Genomic DNA, 26331 nt, shown 5'->3' with positions numbered 1-26331 from the left:
GGGCAAGAGGATGATCCCGCAGCAGTCCTGGGCAGACTATGCGAGAAGCTCGGTAACCTGGCCCCCATACCCACTTCACAGCACGGGCGGAACCCGACCTGCGTACCCAAAGACCTGCAGAACTGTAAGTTTGTGTTTGTACGAAGGGGCGGGCATTGGCCACCACTGCAGCGGCCATACGAGGGGCCGTTTATGGTGCTCCGGAACAACGGGTCCACGTTCGTGCTGGACGTTGGGGGGAAAGAGGAGGTTTTCACGGTGGACTGCCTCAAACCGGCCCATGTGGACCTGGCGCAACCAGCCGAGTTTCTGGCACCTCGGCGCAGACTGTGGACATTGGGGGGTGTATCGCCGGTTCTGGGGGGGGGGGGTTATGTGGCGACCCATTTCCTGGCAGATCCGAACCGGCTCACAATTAGATAGCCTACGGGGGTTTGCGAGCACAGAGCTTTGGAGCCTCTGCGCCACGGGGGCAGGTTGAGGGAGGCTTAAAAGTGAGGCTGAGGATTTCGAATAAAGTTTTTTCCTTCGACTGCAGTTACCGACTCCGTGTCGTAATTTTAGTGCTGCATGTAGCACACCGCTACAGGGCTATCATTTAATTCCTGTTCCAAATTGTCCATGACTAATTGGTGTTTGACAGCTTCCCTAAATCGTAGTAGATCTTGTAATGTATGTATTCTCTCAGCGCATTAGTAGGAAGCTCCATGATTTTGACCTAGCAATAATGAAAGAAAGATGGTGTATTTTCCAGAAAAAAAAGTAGTCCAGACCAAAGTTACCATTTTCAAATTGATGCAGTGTATTTTATTATAAACAGAGTGCTGTGTATATTATAATTTTTTGAATGCTATAAAAATCTTCTGTCAGGAAAGTGCAGCAGCTTCTGCTCTTCCTGAGGAGATTGAGGTAAGCGAAGCTCTTGCTCCCCCCCCACTGCCTTCCATTCTAACAAATTTTTATCGGAGCACCTTTAAGAGTGTCCTTACAAGCTGTACAGGTGTACCTAATAAAGTGGCCACTGAGTGTATCTTGTCCCGTTGTCGATGCTCCAAAGTACTGTACTGAGCTTAGTGAGATTATTTCCATTGTACACCTATTTTAGCAATTGGCTAATTGTAGCAGAACCAAGCGTTGCTCAGACAGTGGTTAATTTTAGTCACAAGCACTTCATTACTGCAGATGTGAATGTGATAACTCACTTTGGTGAAGGATGAGGGCGTTGCTATGGTGAAGTGACACTGAGTGTCTACAGTTGTGGAACAATAATCGACATTTCAATAGATTATTTGCAGGTGAATATTTCAGGTGATGGTTAGGTCTGGCAGGGTCGGGACAAAGTCTCGGTGCAGAAGCCCAGGTAGCTTATGGTCGGTCCAGTTTAAGCCTCAGGGCCGGTGTCCCTTAGGAGGGTGAGAAGGTGCAGTATCACCGGGTTCTTTCAACAACATCACCGACTGCTGAATCGATTGTGCTATGTTCGAATGTTCGCTCTGCGCTTGGTTAATCGATTACGCTGTGTTCCAGCGCTCGCCCTGCGGTTGACTCGTAACCTGGAGACCAGCGGCGTCTGGGCGCTGACCAGCCTTGTTCCGAGGCCCGGATCGGCCCGACACCGCTCCCACCCCCTCAACCAGCAGCCCCGGGGCCCGGATCGGCCCGACACCGCTCCCACCCCCTCAACCAGCAGCCCCGGGGCCCGGATCGGCCCGACACCGCTCCCACCCCCTCAACCAGCAGCCCCGGGGCCCGGATCGGCCCGACACCGCTCCCACCCCCTCAACCAGCAGCCCCGGGGCCCGGATCGGCCCGACACCGCTCCCACCCCCTCAACCAGCAGCCCCGGGGCCCGGATCGGCCCGACACCGCTCCCACCCCCTCAACCAGCAGCCCCGGGGCCCGGATCGGCCCGACACCGCTCCCACCCCCTCAACCAGCAGCCCCGGGGCCCGGATCGGCCCGACACCGCTCCCACCCCCTCAACCAGCAGCCCCGGGGCCCGGATCGGCCCGACACCGCTCCCACCCCCTCAACCAGCAGCCCCGGGGCCCGGATCGGCCCGACACCGCTCCCACCCCCTCAACCAGCAGCCCCGGGGCCCGGATCGGCCCGACACCGCTCCCACCCCCTCAACCAGCAGCCCCGGGGCCCGGATCAGCCGACCAGATCAGCCTAACACTTTCCAACCCACAGCCAGGGGTCCGAATCAGCTCGACCCACTCCAGGGACCGGAGCAGCCAACTGCCCGAGACCCGATTAACTTCAGTCCTGCGGTCGACTTGCTTGCAGTTTACGCCAGATGATGGCTGAGCAAGACTCGGCCACCTTGGTAAGTGAGGGAGGGGGTCTGCTGCTGGACCCTGGTATTCGGCGGCCTAGCCAAGCAGATGAAATCTAGTTAGGTGGGATGGAGTTTTGGGATGATAAATCGATTAAGGAAACGCCGATTGCGATTTTGCTCCGATATTAAGGGTCAGATGGTCGTGTGAAGCGCATTGCAATCTTGCATAAGTAGCCATTCGGTTGGTGGTTGGTTGAGTAGTTATCACAGTGGAGAATTCTCTGATGAGAGGAATAATTAAAACTGCGGTGTACCAACTAGGGGTATACGTGCATGCAAGAGATTATCTGTGGATAAGAAGTACTTGGGATAAGGGTATCCTTACCTGTCATCTGTGGGAATGCCTCTCTTAATATCTTATGTACTCTGATGGTGTTAAGGATACCACTATATTGGACCTCCTGGTTTGAAATCTATAGGTTATGTGAAAGGCTAATGAAAGAAAAACGTCATACAAAAAGGATGAGGTGTAGAGGAATTAATGTCTTACAGAAAATTATGTACTAAACACAGTATTTAATTTTGACTTTGCAGGCTCTAATAAACTACTACTGCCAAAAAAATTACTTTAATCATATCCAGATTGCAGCAGATGAAGGTATCAAAAGATATGGCAATGATGCAGTGTTCCTGTTTTTTCATGCTTATGGGATCCTTATGGAAGGTAACTTCATGCAGTGAAAAAGCAATTTCATATCATTCACAAACTAACCAGTAGCCAAACTTGTATTATAATTCCCAAATTATCTTTATTTTATATATGTAGATCGTATTCAAGAAGCTATCCGTGAGCTTGAGGCTATTAGGGAGAAGCAGGATGTGGCCCTGTGCTCAATAATGGCTTTAATCTATGCTCATAAAAAATGTTCAGCGCCGGGTGAGTACATATAGCATCCAATATGGGCAAGGAGGAAATTGCAGTTTTAATTCTAAAGTAAAACATGTATGAAATCAATTTAAATAATTAGAATCAGGTTTATTATCACTGGCATCTGATATGAAATTTGTTAACTGTTAATTTAGTATGGAGCAAAGTGATCATACAATAAACACAGCAGTTGGCTTCAAGACAATGTACTGATTTTACAAGGATCCAATATGATTTCTACTTGTTCAGTTTTCTAATGTACTTTTGTAATATTTGAATCTGTTGAAATTGAATATAGTAGTTAGATCATTCATTCCACTGTCACCCTCACGGCAAGTGTTGGGCTACCACTTCCAAATTTTGTGAAGGAAGTTTGTGTTGTAAATGAAAACTATGAGGGATATCTACTAAGCCAGTGCAAGATCGTCAAAATATCCACAGTTCTTTTAATGTGCAATGTTCACAGGTTACTCATTCATAGAAATAACCAACATGCATAACCCCTGTCTCTCCATATATATTTTATCTATTATTTAGAGATACAGCATGTAATGGGCCTTTCGAGCCATGCTGACAGCAACCCTCGATTTAACCCTAACCTAATTACATGACAATTTACAATAACCAATTAACCTACTAACCAGAATGTCTTTGGACACCTGGAGGAAACCCACGCACTCCACGGGGAGGACGTACAAACTCCTTACACGAGTCACCGGGATTGAACTATGAACTCCGATGGCCTGAGCTGTAATAGTGTTGTGCTAAGCACTATGTGACCATGGTGCCCCAACCTGATAGTTACTTACTTATCAGAAAAGGAGGTACAGAAGCCCTTTGGATTTATTAGACCAACGGTACTATATTTATTTCTATTTCTGTTTTAAACTGAACAGGTTTTCAGTGATTTATTTTCTGCTAGTATTATTTTCCTCACTTCTAATCCAAAACCATAAATTCTTCTTAGACCGTAGGACATGGGAGCAGAATTAGATCATTCAGCCCATTGAGTCTGCTCTGCCATTCCATCATGGCTGATCCTGGATCCCACTCAACCCCATATACCTGCCTTCTTGCCAAATCCTTTGATGCCCTGACGATCAGGAAATGATCAACTTCTGTCTTAAATATACGCATGGACCTGGCCTCCACTACAGGCTGTGGTAGAGTATTCCATAGATTTACTACTTCCTGGCTAAAAAAAAATTCCTCCTTACCTCTGTTCTAAAGGGTCACCCCTCAATTTTGAGGCTGTGCCTTCTGGTTCTGGATATCCCCACCATAGGAAACATCTTCTCCACATCCACCCTATCTAGTCCTTTCAATGTTTGGTAGGTTTCAATGAGATGCCCCTGCATTCTTCTAAATTCCAGTGATTACAGGCCCAAAGCTGCCAAACACTCCTCATCTGTTAACCCTTCATTCCCAGAATCATGAACCTCCTCTGGACTCTCTCCAATGTCAACACATCCTTTCTGAGATATGGAGCCAAAAATTGTTGACAGCACTCCAAGTATGGCCTACCTAGTGACTTATAAAGGCTTATCATTACCTCCTTACTTTTAGATTCTATTCCCCTTGAAATAAATGCCAACATTGTGTTTGTGTTTGCCTTCTTTACCACAGATGCAACCTGTAAATTTACCTTCTGGGAGTCTTACACAAGGATTCCTAAGTCCCTCCACACCTCTGATGTTTGAACCTTTTCTCCATTTAGATAATAGTCTGCTCAATTGTTACTTCTACCAACATGCATTATCATGTATTTTCCACTACTGTATACCATTTACCACTTTTTGCCCATTCTTCCAATTTGTCTGTCCTGTTGTCTAATCACATTGCTTCCTCACCACTACCTACCTCTCCACCTATCTTTGTATCATCCGCAAACTTTGTCACAAAGCATCAATTCCATTGCTCTGTTTTTTTGTGGGAAGAATCTAATTGCCATAAAGTGGTCATTATACATTCCTTTAATCTTGCATCTGCACGTTAGAATTACAACTGAACTCCAGAACAATCAGAAATTGGAGCCCAAGATGCATTCTCACCCCCTTCATAAAGATGATGGAATCATTTGTTGACTATCTGCTGCCAACTACACCAGTGCCATCTTTTACTGAATCTCTTGCTATGCGCAGTTTGGCTTTTCACTTTTTAATTTGCTGAGCAACTAAATAAACACGTTTGACAGTAAGCAAGCATTTGAAGTATTATTTTTCATAAAAGATCGTGACGCCATTCAAGAACTGGATAGCAAACTCAAAGAGTACCGAAAGACTGCAGGACAGATGGCATTGTACTTTGCGGGCCTCTTTCTTTGGCATATTGGGCGACATGACAAAGCTCGTGAATATGTTGACAGAATGATTAAGATCTCGAATGGATCAAGAAAGGTTTGTATATTTTCTATGGAAACTGAAAGCCGGGGGGACTCAGCGGGTCAGGCAGCATCTATGGAGGGTAATAGACACCTGCCGTTTCAGGTTGAAACCCTTCATGTAGTCATCTGCCCTGCTGAGTCCTCCACCTTTTTAATGCCACTCCAGATTCTAGATTCCAAAATCTACTAACTCTTGTGTCTCCATACCTTCTCTTGATGTCTTTCTTTAGATAATTCTGTAATTTAATGGGAATCTTGAAGTAGTTTTCTTTGCATTACTGAAATATTGTGATATAATCACATGTTGGTACAAGAGAAACAGTAGTGCTGATTCCTTTCAATTTCAGGCAACATGATAAAGCTTGAGGTGACTTGGTGCACCAAAATAATTAGTACACATCATTTATTGCAGTAACTAGATTTGTAACATCTGGACTATGGCAATATTCTCTAAATATATTTCAAATCAGTATTTTACTAATTTAACTACAATAAACGATGGAGCATCTCTTCACTAGAAATCTGCAATGATCTATCAGCATTCCTGTAACTAAGCTCTACTGTACTTTGCTCTGTACAGAATGTAGACTCCAGCAGGTAGCATGAAATTCTGAATACTTTCCATCTTAGTTTGGGACTTTTGTCCACTGAAGCTTTGCCAAGTCACCCTGATGCAAGCGCTGTGACTCATAAAAATGAATGGGAGAAATCAGCTGCTATGAAAAAGCTTCTTGATTAATTTAGACCAAAATTCCATAAAATATTGGAGCAGAATTAGGCTATTTAGCCCATGGAGTCTGTTCTGCCATCTCATCATGACTGATCCACTTTCCCTCTCAGCACCAATCTCCTGCTTTCTCCCTGTATCCCTTCATACCCTGGCTAATCAACAATCTATCAACATCTGCCTTAAATATATTTAAATATATGATTTAATTTGTGTGTGTGTGTGTGTGTTTAAAATTATAACAACTTTTGTTATTCTTAAACAGTTTTCAATTGATTTTGAATTATATATTATAACCTTTCACAATGGGTAAGCCTGGGAATAGATCCTTGCCAGCTGTCAAAGCTATTTTATCTAGCCAGTTGTGTTGTAAGTCCTGCACTGCTCTGGGCCAGCCTGCTAGAGGAATCGGCACCTTGGACATACTGAAATAATTTGTGTTTTCCTATGCACAGTTGCCCTGAGGTGTCAGACAGCAGAAGATCTGACTTAAGGTGTTATTAAGGGTCTGACCTTCCCATAGCTGGAAGTTTAGTGTGTTGCATTTCATTTCCTCTTTCCACTCATAGTCCTAACCCAGATTTCTATTGATCTACCTCCACTTCATAGTTATAAGGTTTTACTTTGTCTATGCTTACATTTGCCCATTTGATAATTGTTCCGTATACTATTTTACAGGGTCTGACTTTAAAAGGATGGATTGATTTAACTAGTGGGAGAGATGCATATGCTAAAAAGGCCATCAAATACCTTGATGAAGGAATCCAAGATGGGAATGATGTATTTGCTATGATGGGAAAAGTGAGTAAAATTTGGGAATAAAAAATACTGCACAAAGATGAAATTATACTTCAGCAGTTACAGTAACAAATTCCTGTAAATAAAACAGCTATTGCTATTGACAAAGTCACATCAGTAGTTGTTTTGAGGAATTGTGAAATAAATAGAATGACTGCAGCACCTGGAAACCAACCACTGAGTCTCTACTTACTCTAGAAAGTCCATCTCGCTCCTGAAAGCTTGCGGAATTCTTTTTCAATTCAATTCAAAGTACATTTATTATCAAAGTATATATGCAGTATACAACCGTGAGATTCATCTTGCACACAGGGAATCACAAAACAAAGAAGAACCATGGCACCAACCATTCAAAAAGAAACATTAAACCCTCCTCCCCCCCGCAAAAAGATTTTGCAAACAGCAACAAAAAAAAGTGAAAAAAACAAAATATAAAACACAAAAATCGAAAGGTATATTTCAGTACAGTTCAGGTCTTGCTCATTATCTGCAGGCCAAAATGTGTAACAAAAAAAACCCAGGGCTAGAACTAGAAACTAGAACACATCTTAAACCTGAATTAGAGTCTAAATCTACAATCTGCATTGATCAAACCGTGTTTCAGCTCCATCCACCAACAGTGTCGAGGGAGAGGGAGATCGCTCAAAGCAAGGACTCTAAGATACTTATTCAGCTGCCATTTGAATTCTACAATTTAATCTCTCTATCCATTTATTTCAGGAGTCCCTCTCTATCTCTTTGAAGTCTACTACCATTCTTTTCACAATTCACTAGGCTTCAAAGTTTTCTATAATCTGCACAAATCATTAATATTTATGCAAGGAAATCATGTTCCTCTAATTAATCCCTGGAAATTCCAATGTAGACTTCCCATAAATCCAAAAGATTACCTCCTGCTCCCTTTACTTTGGCAAGTTTGCACCTATGCTGTTGTTACTGTTTCTTTGTTCAATGCCCTTTCATCTTAGTGACAATTACACCTTTTTAAATGCCTTTTGTAATTTCATATACACTGTATTTGCCTCATCAACTCTTTATGTTACTTCTTTAAGTTAGATGAACATACTTTGGCTTAACAAATCTGTGCTGGCTTTCTCTAATCACCCCATATTTGTCTAGGTAACCTTTGATTTTGTTTCTGATTATTGTTTTCAGGAATTTTGCAGACCACTGATATTAAATTAATGGGTTTGTAGTTTCTGGGTTTCTCTCTACACCTTTCTTCGAACAAAAATGTAATATTAGCAATTTCCCAATCTTTGGATACCACTATTGAATCTATAGATGTTTGGAAGATTATGGCCTGGGTGCCTGTATTTTAAACCATAAGATATAGGAGTAGAACTAGGTAATTCGGCCCATTGAATCTGCTCCATCATTTGGTAATGGCTGATTTATTTTCCCTCTCAACCCCACTCTCCTGCCTTCTCCCTGAAGCATTTGATTCCCTTGCTAATCAAGAACCTAACAACCTCTGCTTTAAATATACTCAAATACTTGGACTCCAAAGCCGTCTGTTGCAATGAATTCCTTAGATTCACTATTTTAACTCAACAAAATTCCTTTTCATCTCAGTTCTAAGTAGCAGAGGAGACATTCAGTTGTTCTATCATTTGATTTGTTGAAGAAAGCTCAGTCCACTAACTTTAACCACCCAAAATTATAAAGCATTTAAGGATAGGACTATTTCATTTGCTAATTTTTTTTCAATTTAAAAATATTATTTCTTAATAATAGGTACAGTACTTTGAAATGCGACAGAACTTCTCAGGGGCTTTGGAAGTGGTAAACCAGATAATAGTTCATTTTCCTGGCTTCTTGCCTGCTTTTGTAAAGAAGATGGAGTTACAGCTAGCCTTGCAGGATTGGGAACAGACAATAGAGACAGTACACAGGTAACCATGTTTGATTAACCTGAAAGTATCTCTGTTAAATGTGCGTAATGGGGGTTGTTACAGTAGATCAGTAAGTAATATTTGTGCTGTATATTATATACCATATATCCTAGATACAAATAACATTTCTGGATCAGAATCTATGGCGTGTGATAACAAAATTCAAAGTAAATTTTGTTATCAAAATAACATGAGTGTCACTATATACAACATTGAGATTTATTTTCTTGTGGGCATACTCAGCAAATCTATAGAATAGTAACCATAACAGGATCAATGAAAGATCAGCCACAGTGCAGAAGACAACAAACTGTGCAAATGTAAATAAGTAGCAGTAAATAACGAGAACATGAGATAAAGTGTCCTTAAAAGTGAGATAATTGGTTGTGGGAACATTTCAATGATGGAGCAAATAAGTGTAGTTATCCCCTTTTATATAAAAGCCTGATGATTGAGGGGTAGTTACTGTTCTTGAACTTTGTGGTGCAAGTCCTGATGTACTTGTACCTTCTACCTGATGGCAGCAGCAAAAAGAGAGCATGAGCTGGGTGGTGAGGATCTCTGATGATGGATGCTGCTTTCCCATGACAGCATCTCATGTGGATGTGCTCTGTGGTTGGGAGGGTTTTTCCTGTGACGTACTGAGCCATGACCATTAGTGCAGAAACAGGTAAATGTAAGGTTTCAGTCTTGTCCAAAAGGGATCAAATGCGATCCCTTTTAGACAGAACTGAAAATCAGATGAGTATGAAATAATTTTCTGCAAAGATGTCCATGAAATAGAGGCAGCTCATTAAATGGTAATTGGGGCTATGCACACATTCCAATATATTATCTGCATCTTATCAAATTAGACCTAGCCAGATACTGTATTTACCATTTCTATCACTGCAAAGTATACACTTTGTTTTATTTATGCCATATGCCTTTAAGAAATAGTTGAGTATTGTGTTCATACACTTAGCGTAATGCAATTACAATGCCAGCAACTTCAGTTCAATCCACTGCTGACTGTTTGTTTTATATTCATGTTAAATTCTGTCCAATTATCATGATTGCTTGGCATATTTTTCCTCTGATGTGGTTTGCCATTGCTTTCTTCTGGGCGGTGTCTTTACAAAATGGATGACCCCAGTAGGAATGACTTACAGTGGACTGGAAAGCTTGAGCATGCAGATATTAAGAAAGAGGATGTACAGGAGATTTAGGAAAGCCTCAAGTTGGATAAGTCACTGGGACCGGACAAGATGTACCCCAGGTTACTGTGGGAGGCGAGAGAGGAGATTGCTGAGCCTCTGGCAGTGATCTTTGCATCATCAATGTGCACAGGAGAGGTTCTAGAAGATTGGAGGGTTGCAGACATTGTTCCATTATTCAAGAAAGAGATCAGAGATAACCTAGGAAATTATAGGCCAGTGAGTTTTACTTCAGTGATTGGTAAGTTGATGAAGAAGATCCTGAGCAGGAGGACTAATGAACATTTGGAGAGGCATAATGATTAGGAATAGTCAGCATGGCTTTGTGAAAGGCAGGTCATGCCTTATGAGCCTGATTGAATTTCTTGAGGATGTGACTATACACATTGATGATGGTAGAGCAGTAGATGTAGTGTGTATGGATTTCAGCAAGGCATTTGACTAGGTACCCCATGCAAGGCTTATTGAGAAGTAAGGAGGCATGGGATCCAAGGGGAAATTACTTTGTGGATCCAGAACTGGCTTGCCCACAGAAAGCAGAGTGGTTGTAGATGGGTCATACTCTGCATGGAGGAAGGTGACCAGTGGAGTGCCTCAGGGATCTGTTCTGGGACCCCTACACTTTGTGATTTTTTTAATAAATGACCTGGATGAAGAAATGGAGGGATGGGTTAGTAAATTTACTAATGATGCAAAGGTTGGAGGTGCTGTGAATAATGTGGAGTGCTGTTAGAGGTTACAGCGGGACATTGATAGGATGCAAAACTGGGCTGAGAGGTGGCAGATGGAGTTCAACCCAGATAAGTGTGAGGTGGTTCATTTTGGTAGGTCAAATATGATGGCAGAATATAGTATTAATGGTAAGACTCTTGGCAGTGTGGAGGATCAGAGGGTTCTTGGGATCCGAGTCCATAGGACGCTCAAAGCAGCTGCGCAGGTTGACTTTGTGGCTAAGAAGGCATACGGTGCATTGGCCTTCATCAATCTTGGGATTGACTGGACACCTCACTATATAGGAAGGATGTGGAAACCATAGAAAGGGTGCAGAGGAGATTTACAAGGATGTTGCCTGGATTAGGAGCATGCCTTATGAGAATAGGTTGAGTGAACTCAGCCTTTTCTCCTTGGAATGACGGAGGATGAGAGGTGACCTGACAGAGGTGTATAAGATGATGAGAGGCATTGATTGTGTGGATAGTCACAGGTTTTTTTCCCAGGGCTGAAATGGCTAGCACGAGAGGGCACAGTTTTAAGGTGCTTGGAGATATCAGGGGTAAGTTTTTTACACTGTTACGTACCCCATAACTGGGTCACTTACCAGCAAAGATAGAGAGGTCCGTTGAAGTCTGATGGAACTATTTTTAACAGTATTTATTGATAAAAATACACAAAAATAATATCAATGCAAACATACAGATGATATACGTTGTCAATACTAAATCTAAAAGCGCGGGTATAATAAGAATCAAGAAGAAATAGCACTATCGTTGTCTAGGGGATAATGTATTGTCCGATGGAAATATAAAAGTCACTTTAGTTCATTCAAACTGCAGCTTTTTGGTTGGAGAGAAAGACGGGTTAAAACTTGCCCATTCCTTTTATGATGTCAATCCTTCGAGAGTCGTTGGGAGTTGATTTCCCCGTTGTTAGCTAAAAACCGTTCTTCCGTGGTAAAGGCACACTGATTCCAGGGCAAATGGAAACGGACGCACGTGGCCTTCCCACCGACTTTCGCTATTACGGGGTCGCTAGCGTTTCTTCTGCTGCGTCTGAGGGGCTGTTCCCACAGACCCTCTTTTATCCTGACTCACAGGGTCTCAGATGTCAATCAGGTTGAGATGATGCAATCCCTCCACCAACCCCCCCCCCCCCAGTTCATTGCCTGGGGCTTCGATACATCCTGCAGGATGCAATGCACGTCCGTCTCCAAGAGACAATAGCCAGTATCAATGGGTCTGCCTTTCAGAGGCCAGGACACATTCCAACTCTTTGTGGATTCTGCAGTCTTTCTCTCATTTCCTGGGTCTCCTGAACTGACTCAATAGTGATCTTGCGATTCTCACAAAGGAGGGGGCTACCCCGCACCCTTCGGCCCCTCAGAACTGTGGTACATTCATAACAACACAGAGAGTGGTGAGTGTGGAATGGGCTGCTGGCAACGGTGGTGGAGGCATATAGGATGGGGTCTTTTAAGAGACTCCTGGACAAGTATATGGAGCTCAGAAAAATAGAGGGCTATGGGTAACACTAGGTAATTTCAAAGGTAAGGACATGTTTGGCACAGTTTTGTGGCCAAAGGGCCTGTAATGTGCTGTAGGTTTTCTGTGTTTCTACTCTTCAGAGATTTTCTGCCTGGCATCAGTGGTCACATCACCAGAACTTGTGATATGCACCAGCTGCTCGTATGACTACTACCTCCTCCCGTGGTTTAACATGACCCTGATCAGAGGGCTAAGCAAGTACTACATCTTGCTTAAGAGTGGCCAGCTTAAGAGTTGCTTAAAACACCGGAGGGAAGGAACACCTTACACTTTCTATGGTAGAGATGTTATCTCCACCCCCACCACCTAAGAGGGATATATTAATGGATAGAAACCAGAACTGAAATACACTTAGATTGTGAGAGTGTGATTGTTGATATGCCTCTAACACTAGTGTTGGGATGCCAGTTCTGTTGATATTCTATGATTTTAATGAGATGATTAAGCATAATCTATGTAAATTTGTTAAAGATTACAAAGCTCAGTGACAGTTGGGCTCTAAGGAAAGGCAGAGATTCATTGGGAATATGGTTAGGCAAACTGAATTGAAAAGCATATTGAAATATGATGCATGAAATGTCAGTTATCTACTTTGAAAAATAGCAAAGCATTTTTTTTACTTGTGAGAAATAGATCGTTGATTCTTAGATAGAATCGTACATGAAGGAGTGGAAGTTAATATGGAGGTAAAGCAAGCAATTGAGAAGGTAAATCGTATGTTGACTTTTACTGTAAGAGAATTTGAATGTAAAGATGTTCTGCTGCGATTGTATGTGGCCCTGGCAGAACTCACTGCAATATTGTGTACAGGTGCACTAATCTGGCTTCTTATTTACAATGGAGATGAGGAGGACTTTCTTAAGCCAGAGAGTGGTGAATCTGTGGAATTCATCGCCATGGGCAGCTGTGGAGGCCAAGTCATTGGTATATTTAAGGAAGAGATTTATAGATTCTTGATTGGTTATGGCATGAAGGGAAATGGGGAACAGGCAGGAGATTGTATCTGAGAGGGAAATGGATGAGCCATGATTAAATGGCAGAGCAGTCTCAATGGCCTAATTCTGCTCCTATATCTTATGGTATTATGCTTTTATCCATGTATGTACTTGTGATAAGATGTATGCAGTAACTGTTCATCAGTTGTACTCCTGGGGTGGTGAAGATAAATAGGGAAAGGTTAGTGACGTTCTCCTGTGAAAGAGATACTATTTTCTATGTAGAAGAGTGAGAGTGTTCTCGCTGAAACATGAGCATTTCTTTTAGGGTCTGACAAAATGGATACAGAGATAATGACTGAAGTATCTGTAACTAAACATAGTGAGCTATTAAAGATGCAGAAAGAAAGACATTTATTCATCAAGAGGATAGTGATATTTTCTACCTAAGAGAGCTGTGGTTGCTAAGTCACTAAATATATTCAAGGTCATGAGTGATTTTGAATGTTCAAGAAATGAAGAAATACAGATTTATTATAGGTGGTGCTAAGGTAAAGATTATATTTATTTATCACGTTTATTACCATTTATTCATACATCAAAAAACATAAGATGAAATGTGTAGTCTGTGTCAGTGACCATTACAGTCCGAGAACGTGCTGGTGGCAGACTACAGGTGCTTCTGGCACCAACTTGGCATGCCCGCAACTTACTAACCCTAACCCTTTTCTTTGGAGTACCAGGAGGAAATCCACACAATCACAGGGAGAACAAACAAACTCTTTTCAGACAGCAACAGAATTAAAGTTGTGTTGTGAAGCATTATGTTAGCCGCTACACTACCGTGATGCTTTATCCGAGATGCACAAGGTGCTGAACACCTTACCCCGGTTATTTTTTTTGTGTGTCCCTCACCAAGCTATTCCAGTGTATCTATGTTACTGGCTCCTGTGTTTAAAAAGCAGGAAAGAGCATACCTGGATATTTAAGTGTCTTCTATTCTTATAAATATAGAAGTGAAGGAAAATCTCATTACAGTTTCAGCGTTAGAACTGTTGAGCTTCATATCCTTTTCACAGCTTTGAATTAGATAGAAAAGAAAAATTAGAGTATGTATCTTGATTTTAATGCACCGTTGTTGTGACAGTTTGGTGGCAGGATAGAGGTATGTCTCTTCCAAAGGAGGTATAAGGTGCTTCTTCCCTCCACTAGTCTGCAAGTCACCTTGGGCAAGGCGTAGCACCTACTTAGCACCTCCGACATCTGATCAGGGTCATGTGAAGCCATGGGAGCTGCTGATGGATGAGCAGCTGGTGCACATCACAAGTCCTGGTTATGAAACCACTGACACCAGACAGACAATCTCTGAAGGTTATTGCTAACGGCTGGGGTCACCCGTCTTGTAAAAGAAACTGCCTAGAAGAAAGCAATGGCAAATCACTTCTGTAGAAAAATTTGCTATAAACAATCATGGTCATGGATAGACCATGATCACCCACGTCATATAACATGGCACATAGAGAATAAATGGTGTGAGAACAGTAATTGGATGTCCTAATCAAAGTGAAACCAACAGGACTCTATATTTAAGAATTCTCTAGTGGTTGAAATTTTAGCTGAAACAAATGAAGAGATTCATGATTATTTGAACCCAGATACAGCAAATTCTTACTCCATTTAAAAAAAAATTGGTTGATTTGTCAATGTTATGTTCAATGTTATAATAAAAGAAAGAATTGTTTTCTGGTGATTCCACTGTACACATGACCTTTGTAATCCATAATCATTGAGAACAAAAATGTAAACAAAATCAATTGAATTGCCAAATATATGTAGGAATCATAATTCCTTTTCCATCGTCATCAAAAATAAATGTAGAAGTGTAGTAAATATAATTATGCATGCATTTAGGTTATTTCAATACTTCTGTCCTTAAATAAATTGTAATTCTGTTTCGCATGAAATATTTCAGTATTTTCAGGGTGAAATTAAGACTTTAATTTGTTAAATTGTCATTTAAAATGTATTCCAAAATCTATTGCAGACTGTTGCAAAAGGAAAGTCATAATTTTGAAGCACTAATGATGCTGGCTCTACATTTATTATGCAGAGAGGGAAATATTAAAGAGGTAAGAAAGAATTATAATAATTAATCAGCACTGATTAGTTTCATCCACGAGTACTGGTACAAAGTACTATGCTTTTATAGATACATTCATGTTTGTCAATTATGGCAAAATTCAAAGTTGGTTATTTCAGTTCTCTGCTTGCTTCAACAAAGTTTTTGTATTAAACTTTTCAACCCAGTTTTTGCTATATAAATTGGGTGCTCATTGGAAACATTTTTCTTTTATAGGATAAGGAGGTTGGTTTTAAATTTTGTGAACAGGAAGTATTATTCTAATTCTAGCCAATCATGCATCTTCTTGCCAAAAGACTGTATCAATTTCAAAGTATCCAGATCATTATCTATTAAGGCCCTTGGAGTCAGAGTTTAACTGTGCAATATTTCTGTTTTTTGCACTTGGGGAGAAAGTGAAGTGAAAGGGTGATCAAGCACATGTTTTTTCTCAGTTGTGCAATTTAGAATTCTTTGAATGAAAATGCATATTTATATTTGACTGGTAATTTGTCATTTCTGTTAAGATGGTAGCATGTTCAGATGCAGCAGCCACTTGGGGTCCAATCAAAGATGTATTTGTTTCTCCTGTTTTACAATTGCAAGACACTGCTGGATACTAATAACATCAAGTTCTGCAGGACCATCCTATCAGCAAGTTGCTTGATAGCGATGGAGTTGGACTTATTGTGTACTGTCGTGTTTTCACCTGGACTTATTGTGTACCATTTGTACTGAGAAGGTGTGTGATGTTTAGATTTTTTTTGTGATCACAAGACACTGTTGGACATGACATTGGTAACATAGAATACAGCAAGCCTAGTTCATTGGTTCATTAGTGAGACTGACAGCGAGGAAGTTGTGTTGTCTCAATTGTGGCAAGGACTAAGCCCTCACTACCAGGTCACCCTGTTGCAGGTCTCCAGAGGTGGCATGGCAGAGAGCAGAGGCCTCTATGGGATGCGCTGGAATCTGTACTGGGTGGAGGGGGGAGCCTAGGTCTCCAAGGTGCCCTTCGGTGTTTGCTCTGTGCTGCCCTCTGCTGTCCACCTATTGGAAGAACAAGCTGGAACAGGACATTTTACAGTAATGCCTCTTAGGGACTTATTCTGTGTTTTCTTTGTGACAGTATGTTTTTCTGAAATTGCAACTATGTGTGCAGTTGTTAATATGTTTTGCACCTTTGGCCTGGAGAAATACTTAGTCTGACTGTATTCACGGACTGGAGTGAGCTTTGCTGTAACCCAAGTACTCACCCACAACTGTGAGAGATGGAGGCAACTGATGCAGTGCTCATCTGTACAGCAGCCCTATGACCCATGTGGGTTTGCTGGATCCGTGACCATATTCATGTATGGTTGAATGATAATGAAACTTGAACTTGTCTTTTTCAGGCTGGCAATAGACTTGGTGATCTGATCAGTGTGCTGGATCGTCTTGAACCCCATAATCCTGAGATTTTCTTTAAAGTGGCATTGATTTTCAGCCGGATGGTAAGTATATTGATATTTTTATTTTGACTTGAGTGAGTGTATGACCAATTTTTAAAAAAATCCAGTATTAATTTAATCCAGATCTTTACAACATCATCCATTGTTGATCAAAGTGGAAGAAATCAGCTATTTCTAAGCCCTGGATTGGAAAGTTGGCTATTGGGCACAATTCTCTCTCTTGAGTCCTAATTTAGAGAATACAGACAGGATACAATTGAAAACATAGAATTCTACAACACAGTAAAGGGCCATCAATCCATGATGTTGTGCCAACCTTACAACTTACTCTAAGATCAGTCTAACACTTCTCTCTCCTGCATAGCCCTTCATTTTTCTTTCATCAAAGTGTCTGTCTTCAGTGTCATATCTGCCTCACTCGTCACTCCTGACAGTATGTTCCATTCACCCAGTGCTATCTGTTTAAAAAAAACTACCTCTGACAAACCCCTGTATACTCCCCTACAATCACCTTAAAATTATGGCATATTAGCCATTTCTGCCCTGAGGAAAAAGGCACAACAAAAAGATGCAACATTACCTTGTGGCTCTTAAACTCAGTTCTCCCGACTAATAAGGGCTAACACACCATGCAACTTCTTAACCAACATATCAACCTGCATGGCAACTTTGAGGGATCTGTGGATGAGGACCCCAAGATCCCTCTGTTCCTCCATACTTTTAACAGTACTGCCTTTAACCCTCTGCCTTCAAGTTTGGCTTGCTAGTGTATCGCTTCACACTTTTCAGGATGGAACTCTAGCTGCCACTGGTCAACCATATCAATGTCCCATAGTAACCTACGACAGCATTCTACACCAACCACAACACCACTAACCTTCATGTCATTTGCAAACTTACAAACCCACCTTTCAACTTCCTCATCTGTCATTTATAAAATTCACGAAGAGCAGAGTTCCTAGAACAGATCCTTGCAGAACACCGATGTCCAGGCAAAGTACACTCTATCCACTACCACCCTCTGCCTTCTGAGGGGAAAACCAATTCTGAATTCATGCAGTCAAGATGCCTTTGATTCCAACACTCCTGACTTTCTAACTGAGCCTACCAAGGGGATCTTTATTGACTAGCTTACTAAAATCTATGTACATTACATCCACTGCTCTACCTTTAACATAGGAGATTCTGCAGATGCTAGAAATCCAAAGTAACGCACACAATATGCAGGAGGAATTCAGCAGATCAGGCACCATGTATTTCAGGCCAGGACCGTTCAGGACATCAGTCCTGATGAAAGGTCTCAGCCCAAAACATCAACTTCCCTAGATTCTACCTTCGTCGCTTTGTTTTGTGAATTCCTTGAACAGTTCTATCAGGCTCAGGAAGTACGACTTGCCCCTCAGAAAACCATGCTGACTGTCCCTAACAGATTATGCTTCTTCAAATGCTTCTAAATCCTGTTTCCAAGAAATCTCTCCAATAGTTTCCCCACCACTAATGTAATACTCACAGGTCCATAATTCCCAGCATTATCCCAAAGGAATAACATTAGCCATCCTCCAATCTTCTGGTATTACTCCTGTGGCAGAGAAAACACAAAGATCATTGCCAAAGGTGCAGCAATCTCTTCTCTTGCTTTCCATAGTAACCCAGGGTAAATCTCGTTTGGCCCTGGTGACTTATCTACTCTGTTTTTCAAAAGTTATAGCATGTCTTTCTTAACATCAGTACTTTCATCAAAGTCCCTCTTACTGCTGAATATTGAAGCAAAGTATTAATTGAGGACCTCTCTTACTTTTTCTGACTCCAGGCACATGTTTCCCCTTTTATCCCTGATTGGTCCTACTTTCACTCTAGTCATCCTCCTTTTCTTCTTGTATATGTAGAATGCCTTGGGATTTTCCTTAATCCTACTTGTCCTTAATCCTTTGCATGTCCCCTTCTAGCTCTTCATAAGGTCCTTCCTGGCTATCTTATAGCTTTCAACAGTCCTGTCTGATTCTTGCTTCCTAAACCTTAAGTATGCTTCCTTCTTCCACTTGACTAGTTGTCCACATCTCTTGTCAAACATGATTCCTTCAACCTAATTGCCCTAATAGGACAAACCTATCTAGAACCTCATGCAAGTGCTCCCAAAACAACCTCCACATTTCTGTTGTGCATTTCCCCTAGTACATCTATTCCCAATTTATGCTCCCAGATTTATTAATAATGCCATCATAATTTGTCTTCCCCCAATTAAATACTTTCCCACACTGCCTGCTTCCATCCCTGTCGAAGGCGATGATAAAGATCAGGGAGTTGTGCTCACTGTCTCTGAAGTGTTCACCCACCAAGAGATCTGTAATCTGACTAGGTTCATTGCCTGGTACTAGATCTAGTATGACCTCTCTTCTAGTCTGCCTGTTTTCATGTTAGGAATCTTTTAAGGGCACGCCTAACAAATTCTGCCCCATCTAAAATTTTCACTAAGGAGGTGTCAATCAATTTTTGGAACAGTTAAAAGTGCCCTTGACAACAACCCTGGTAATTTTGTACCTTTCCAAAATCTGCCTCCTGATCTGCTCCTCAGTGTCTGCTGTAATTGGGAGCTGTATAGAATACGAGTGTTTTCATTCCTGTTTCTGACTTCCACCCACACTGACTCAACAGACAATTCCTCCAGAATACCCTCCCTTTCTGCAGCTGTGGTAATCCCTGATTACCAATGCCAGTGCCGTTCCCCCACCTCTTTTACCTCCCTCCCTGGCCTATCTGAAACATCTAAATCCCAGAACATCCAGCAGCCATTCCTTCCTTCGTGACAGTGAATTCTCTGACAACTGGTGTTGTAATTCTGTATACTGATCTATGCTTTAAATTAATTCATCAACCTTGTTCCTATATTATGTATGGCAGTGTACTGCTGCTGCTAAGTTAACAAATTTCACAACACATGCCGGTGATAATAAACCTGATTCTGAATCTCCTGATACTTCTCGCATTAAAATAGACATATTTCAATCTACCTGGCTTAACTTTCCTTACATTTATTCTACATTTTGTATCTAGTTTTACTGGTTCCCATTCCCAACCAAACTAGTTTAAACTCTTCCCCAGCAGCTCCAGGAAACCTGCATGCAATGTTATTGGACATCTCATTATCCCTTTTGTACACATCATACTTTCCCCAGTAGAGACACCAGTGTTTCACAGATCTGAAACCCTGCAAATTAAATTGAGGCAAATTAAATTTACAGGGATGGATTTGGATAATGGCAAGGTTTGAAAATGAGAGAATTTGAACAAAGTAAATTTATTTGGCTGAACTTTCAAGCATTAATGCAAGGACTTGAATAAGTCTAAATTTAATGTTCACAAGACAGAAATCTTGATCTTGGAGGTAAAGATCTGAGAGAACTGCCAAAAATGATTAAGTGAATGAAAGGAGGATAAATGGAGAGTACAGCAGAGATGGAGATAAATTAGAGTGTTGTAACTGTTGGAATTCTTGGGAAATTAACGGGCAGAATAGATACAGGAGAATCAGTGGATGTTGTTTACTTGCATTTTCAGAGACCTTTGACAAAGTGCCACAAGGTAAGAGCCAGTGGTGTTGCAGGAAGGGCACTGGCTTGGATAAAAGATTGGTTGATTGGTAGAAGACAGTGAATAACGTGGGCCTACTCCAGTTAGCTGCTGGTGACGTGGTGTTCCACAGGGTTGATATTGAGACCTCTCCTGTTCAAGTTCAAGTTTATTGTCATCTGACAGTACATATATACAACCAAACAGACAGAATATAATACTAATGATCAGACTCTTGGCATTGTGGAGGTTCAGCGAGATCTTGGGGGTCTATGTCCATAGGACATTCAAAGCTGCTGCGCAGGTTGGCAGTGTTGTTAAGAAGGCGTATGGTGTGTTAACCTTCATCAAGCGTGGGATTGAGTTCAGGAGCCGTGAGGTAATGTTACAGCTATACAAAACCTCAGTTAGGCCCCACTTGGAGTACTGTGTTCAGTTCTGGTCACTCTCTCAGGAAGAATGAAGATACTATAGAGAAAGTACAGAAGAGATTTACAAGGATGTTACCTGGATTGGGGAGCATGCCTTATGAGAATAGGTTGAGTGAACTCGGCCTTTTCTCCTTGGAGCAACAGAGGATGAGAGGTGACCTGATAGATGTGTATAAAATGATGAGGGGCATTGATCGTGTGGATAGCCAGAGGCTTTTTCCCAGAACTGAAATGTCTAACATGAGGGGGCATAGTTTTAAGGTGCTTGGAAGTAGCTACAAGGGGGATGTCAGAGGTAAGTTTTTCACAGAGAGAGTGGTGGGTGTGTGGAACGCACTGCCAGTAAAAGTGGTAGAAGTAGATACAATGTCTTTTAAGAGACTCTTAGATAGGTACATGCAGCTTAGGAAAATAGAGGGCTATGTGGTAAGGAAATTCTAGGCAGTTTCTAGCACAGATCACATAGTTGGCTCAATATTGTGGGCTGAAGGGCTGGTAATGTGCTGTAGATTTCTATGTTCAAATGAAACATTGTGGCTGTAGGCCATGGTGTGCCCACACAGCAGATATCACACAATATAAACCAAAATAGTATAAATAAGTTAATGACATATAATTCAAATTGTATTTCATATCAGTGATTTGGATAATGGAACTGATGCCTTTGTGGTCAAGTTTGCAGATGATACAAAGATAAGTGGGGAGGTAGGCAGTGTTGAGGAATCAGAATCAGAGTCAGGTTTAATATCACAGACGTGTTGTGAAATTTCTTGTTATGTAGCAGCAGTGCATTGCAATACATAAAAACTAAATTACAGTAAGAATATTAAAAAAGTTAAGTAAAATAAGTAGTGGAAAAAAAGGAAATAAAAAGTAGTGTTCATGGATTCAATGTCCATTCAGAAATCTGATGGCAGAGGAGAAGAAGCCATTCCTGAATAGTTGAATGTGTGCCTTCAGGCTCCTATGCCCCCTCCCTAATGTTAGCAATGAAAAGAGGGCATGCCCTATGTGATGAGGATCTTTAATGATGGACATAGCCTTTTTGAGCCATCACTCCTGGAAGAAGTCCTCGATATTATATAGACTGGTGTCTGTGATGGAGCTGACTGAGTTTACAACTTTCTGTCGCTGATTTCGATCCAGTGCAGTGTCCCCACCCCTCCCTGCCATACCAGACAGCGATGTAGCAGTTAGAATGCTCTCCACGGTACATCAGTAGAAATATGTGAGTGACTTTGGTGACATACCAAATCTCCTTAAACTCATAATGAAATATAGCCACTGTCATGCCTTCTTTGTAACTACATCAATATGTTGGGCTGAGGATAGATCTTCGGAGATGTTGATACCCAGGAACTTGAAATTGCTCACTTCTGATCCGTCACTGAGGACTGGAGTGTGTTCCCATGTCTTATCCATTCTGAAGTCCACCATCAATTCTTTGGTCTTACGTTTAGTGCAAGGCTGCTGCTGCGACACCACTCATCTAGCTGATCTACCTCACTCCTGTATACTTCTGCATCACCATCTGAAATTCTGCCAACAATAGTTGTGATGTCAGCCAATTTATAGATGGCATGTGAGCTGCGTCAAGCCATGCAGTCATGGGTGTACAGCAGAGGTTCCCAGCCTGGCGTCCACGGACCCTTCAGTTAATGGTAGGGGTCCATGGCATAAAGGTTGGGAACCCCTGGTGTAGAGAGAGTAGAGTAACGGGCTAAGCAACAGTTGCATTGCTTTTCCTGTGCCTGTCTCTTGTGTTAGAACCGCTGTGACATAACCCTCCTGTTGGTTGGATACATACAAATGAAAAACCTTCTCGTAGTCAGGCAAAGCTAATGCTGGTGCTGACTGCAATTCCTGCTTAACAGTATTGTTTCATTTCATTGTAAGCCATTCTTCAAAATTGTATGTCCTGCTTCTTTCATTATCTTTCTCAAAGGTGCCACAATCACAGCATATTCTCCTATCCAATCTGAGCTGTACCCTGCCGTTCCCAAAAACGTCATAATCTGCCCTACAGTCTGGGGTTTTGGGGCCTTAGTTATTGCCTCAGTCTGATCTGGTGCTATCGCCTTCACTCCCTTGGATATTACCCTGCCTAAGTATTCCACTTGCTGCGTGCAAAATTGCAGTTTCTTTTTGGATACTTTATGTCCTCCGTGCGCCAGCTTCTCTAACAGAGTTATAGTGTCCTGATCACACTGTTCCTTACTGTGGGAGCAAATCAACAGGTCATCCACATACTGTAACAATGTACTTTCCAATGGTATGCCCTCTAGGTCTGCCTTCAACACCTGATTAAAAATATGTGGTGAATGTTTAAACCCTTGCGGCATTCTGGTATAGGTATACTGAGCACCTCTGTAAGTAAATGCAAACAGATACTGACACTGGTCAGCCAGAGGAATGCTGAAGAAAGCCGAACACAAATCAATCACTGAAAAGTAACTTGCTCCTGGTGGAACATTAGTCAAAAACATGTGTGGGTTGGGGACTACCGCTGGCCAGTCCTCTACCACATCATTTACCGCTCGCAAATCATGCACCAATCTCCACTTAGATTTATCTGCTTTTAAGACCGGCAGCAACGGGGTATTGCATGGACTGTTTGTTCTTTTAAGCACTTCTATTTCAAGCAACCCCTGCACTGTCGATGCTATTCCCTCTTCTTCTTCTGGTCTTAGAGGGTATTGTGGTCTCCTGGGTGGAATTGCTCCTTTTTTCAGCCTTATTTCCACCAGACTAGCTGTTTTTATTTTCCCTACGTCCGTGTCATGCTGTGACCACAGAATAGATGGCAACTCATCTAACCTTCTATCTTTCTGTTGGTCTCTTTCTTTTCCCAGCAATGGCATGTGTGGTTGGGGAGTTATTTCGACCTCTCTCACTGTCCCTACCATATCTACACTTACCATTATTTTAATGCAATTGTTGTCTTCTGATATCCACACCTCTGGCATGATTTTCCTCCACACTGTTACAGTTTCAGCACTCTTAACTAAGGGTCCTAAGTCTTTAGACTGATATCCCTTGTTTACCAACAACGTTACGTGGGGCGCAGCCTCCGGTATCCTGTACCATTTTTCTAAAAAGGTGTTCCACTTAACTTGTAAAGCTGCCCCTTGCTTTCCAATTATCACAGCCTCCCCTTCCAGGTGCTGTTGGGTACATGCCTCCAGGTGCCATCTCTCCTCTAATTCCCTGTTCTGAGTCTTGTCAAAAATCACTGTACAATGTAGCTCAGATTTGGGCATTACAGCCCTGGGTAATATAGCCTGCACGCCCTTTTTCCATTTTTCCCAGGTTCCCTGAATCTGATCTGCGATGTCTCCTATCCAAAAGACATTAGCCTTCTTATCTTCTCGCACTATCAATTGAGCCCCTGCTCTTTCCACACTCAGCCCATTTCTGGGTGCATTCTAATTTTAATTCCAGTTTCAATAAGGCATCTCTGCCTAACAAACTAATCAGAGTTCCTTTAAATACTAGCACTGGCAAAATAATTCCTTTATTTCCCATTCTCAACTGCACTGGAGCCGTGTACTGTGTCAACTGTGTTTTCCCCGAGAATCCTACCGTCTTAATAAACTTTCCTGACATGGGAAGGTGAAGGGCATACTGTCTCTGTACACAAGTGTACGTGGCTCCAGTATCTATCATCATTGGTGTCAGTTGCCCTTCTAACATAACCTGAACAATGGGTTCCTCGTCTGCCTCCCTTGTTATCATTGGGTAATGTCCCTTCCCACTCGAGTTCTCGGGGCACCCCTAATACCTCGCATAGGGGTTCCCAGGTAATATATTGGAGTATAAAAGTTGCATTGTTTGCTGTGTAACCAAAACTATGTAGTCAGCTTTGAGCTTGCTATTTGCAATGCATGTATCCAATTTAGTAGGAGAATGATCTTAAGAATGTAGAAGATAATGGGGTGTTAATGAGAGGCTAGCTAAGGATGTAGATTATAATGGTGTGTTAATGAGAGCTAGCTAAGAGATGTAGATTAGAACATGATTAAGTCAATGGGTAGAAACAATAGTGGCAGATGTACTTGTGATACGCAACTGTAGAGGGATTGGATATGCTAATGCAACTAAACCAGGAGATTGCTATAAAAAATGCTATGTCCAAGGATCGGTGGGCAATCAGCGACTAGCTCAATGACTCTCACAGCTTTGATTTGCAAATTAAAGTTTAATACTTGAAGAATCTTCTGCATCTCCTGGTCGTTTGTGGGGCACGAGAAACCACGACAGTAGTAAGGAAGGAAAATGGAATACAGTTGTCCCCCACTTTACGAATGTTCACTTTCTACCACTTCACTTTTACAAATTACCTACATTGTAACCTGTTTTCGCATTACAAAGAGGGTTTTTACTTTTACGAAAAATTTTCCCATATAAATTAATGGTTCTTTGCTTTACGCCATTTCAGTTTAAGAAAGTTTTCATAATAATGCTTTATCTTTGTAAAGGGGGGGGAACACCTATATTAGCATTCATTTGAGTGGACTAGAATTATAAGAGCAAGGATATGATGCTGAGGCTTTATAGGGCATTGGTCATACTGTACTTGGAGTATTGTAAGCAGATTTTTTTTGCCCCTTATCTCAGAAAAGAAATGCTAGCATTAGAGAAGATCCAGAGAAAGATTCACAAGAATGATTCTGGAAATGAAAGTGTTAATTTATGAGGAACATTTGATGGTTCTGGGCCTATACTTGCTGGAGTTTAGAAGAATATGGGTGGGGAATCTCATTGAAGTGTATGAAATATTGAAAGGCCTATGTTGTTTTTTTAAAATATTTAAACTCAGAGTGATATGTGGAATTCACAGCCTAAAGGGTTGGCTTTAAAGGGGAATTAAATTAGCATTTGAAAGGAAATCATTTGCAGGGCTTTCATGTAAAAGTGGGGGGCGGGGGGAGTGACTAAAGGGATGACTGTACCGGGGGTCGGCAACCTGCGGCTCCCGAGCCATTTGTGGCTCTTTCACCTCTGTGCTGCAGCTCCCTGTGGCTTTGGGAAATAATTGGTCAGTATTTAATTAAAATGTATTTTATGTTAGTTTGTTAGCTTTTGAAATGTAATTCTAAATTTGAAGATTATGGTGATCTTGTACAATCTAAGTGTGGCTGGCACATCCGAAACGGCTCACAATTAGCCAGCATTCCGGCTAAGGGAGATAGCCTACGGGGGTTTGTGAGTACGCGTCTTTTGCAGCATCTGCGTCCATGGGGGCTGGGTTGAGGGAGGCTTAAAAGCAAGGCTGTTTAGTTCGAATAAAGCTATCTTTGACTGCAGTTTACTGACACCGCTACAACGTGTTTTTATCGCTGGCTGTCCAGACGGAAGG

The 26331-nt window shown here is 41.7% G+C and overlaps 1 protein-coding gene across 2 annotated transcripts in view; it reads left to right on the top strand.

The window, feature by feature from the left end:
* The first annotated feature begins 1301 nt into the window (after positions 1 to 1301).
* The window catches only part of ttc21b (tetratricopeptide repeat domain 21B), a 116075-nt gene continuing 91045 nt past the window's right edge, over positions 1302 to 26331 (top strand). The window contains exons 1-8 of one of the 2 annotated variants that reach the window (XM_059966424.1): positions 1302 to 2329; positions 2876 to 3005; positions 3108 to 3218; positions 5439 to 5605; positions 6998 to 7120; positions 8855 to 9012; positions 15449 to 15533; positions 16918 to 17016. In XM_059966424.1, coding sequence (XP_059822407.1) covers positions 2300 to 2329; positions 2876 to 3005; positions 3108 to 3218; positions 5439 to 5605; positions 6998 to 7120; positions 8855 to 9012; positions 15449 to 15533; positions 16918 to 17016 — 903 coding nt within the window. In that variant the 5' untranslated portion in view covers positions 1302 to 2299. The remainder of the gene's footprint in view (positions 2330 to 2875; positions 3006 to 3107; positions 3219 to 5438; positions 5606 to 6997; positions 7121 to 8854; positions 9013 to 15448; positions 15534 to 16917; positions 17017 to 26331) is intronic. The other variant, XM_059966425.1, reaches the window with a different exon arrangement.

The sequence above is a fragment of the Hypanus sabinus genome, chromosome 4 (assembly GCF_030144855.1).
Source record: "Hypanus sabinus isolate sHypSab1 chromosome 4, sHypSab1.hap1, whole genome shotgun sequence".
Lineage (NCBI taxonomy): Eukaryota > Metazoa > Chordata > Chondrichthyes > Myliobatiformes > Dasyatidae > Hypanus > Hypanus sabinus.
This window is presented reverse-complemented; position numbering and strand designations above follow the sequence as displayed.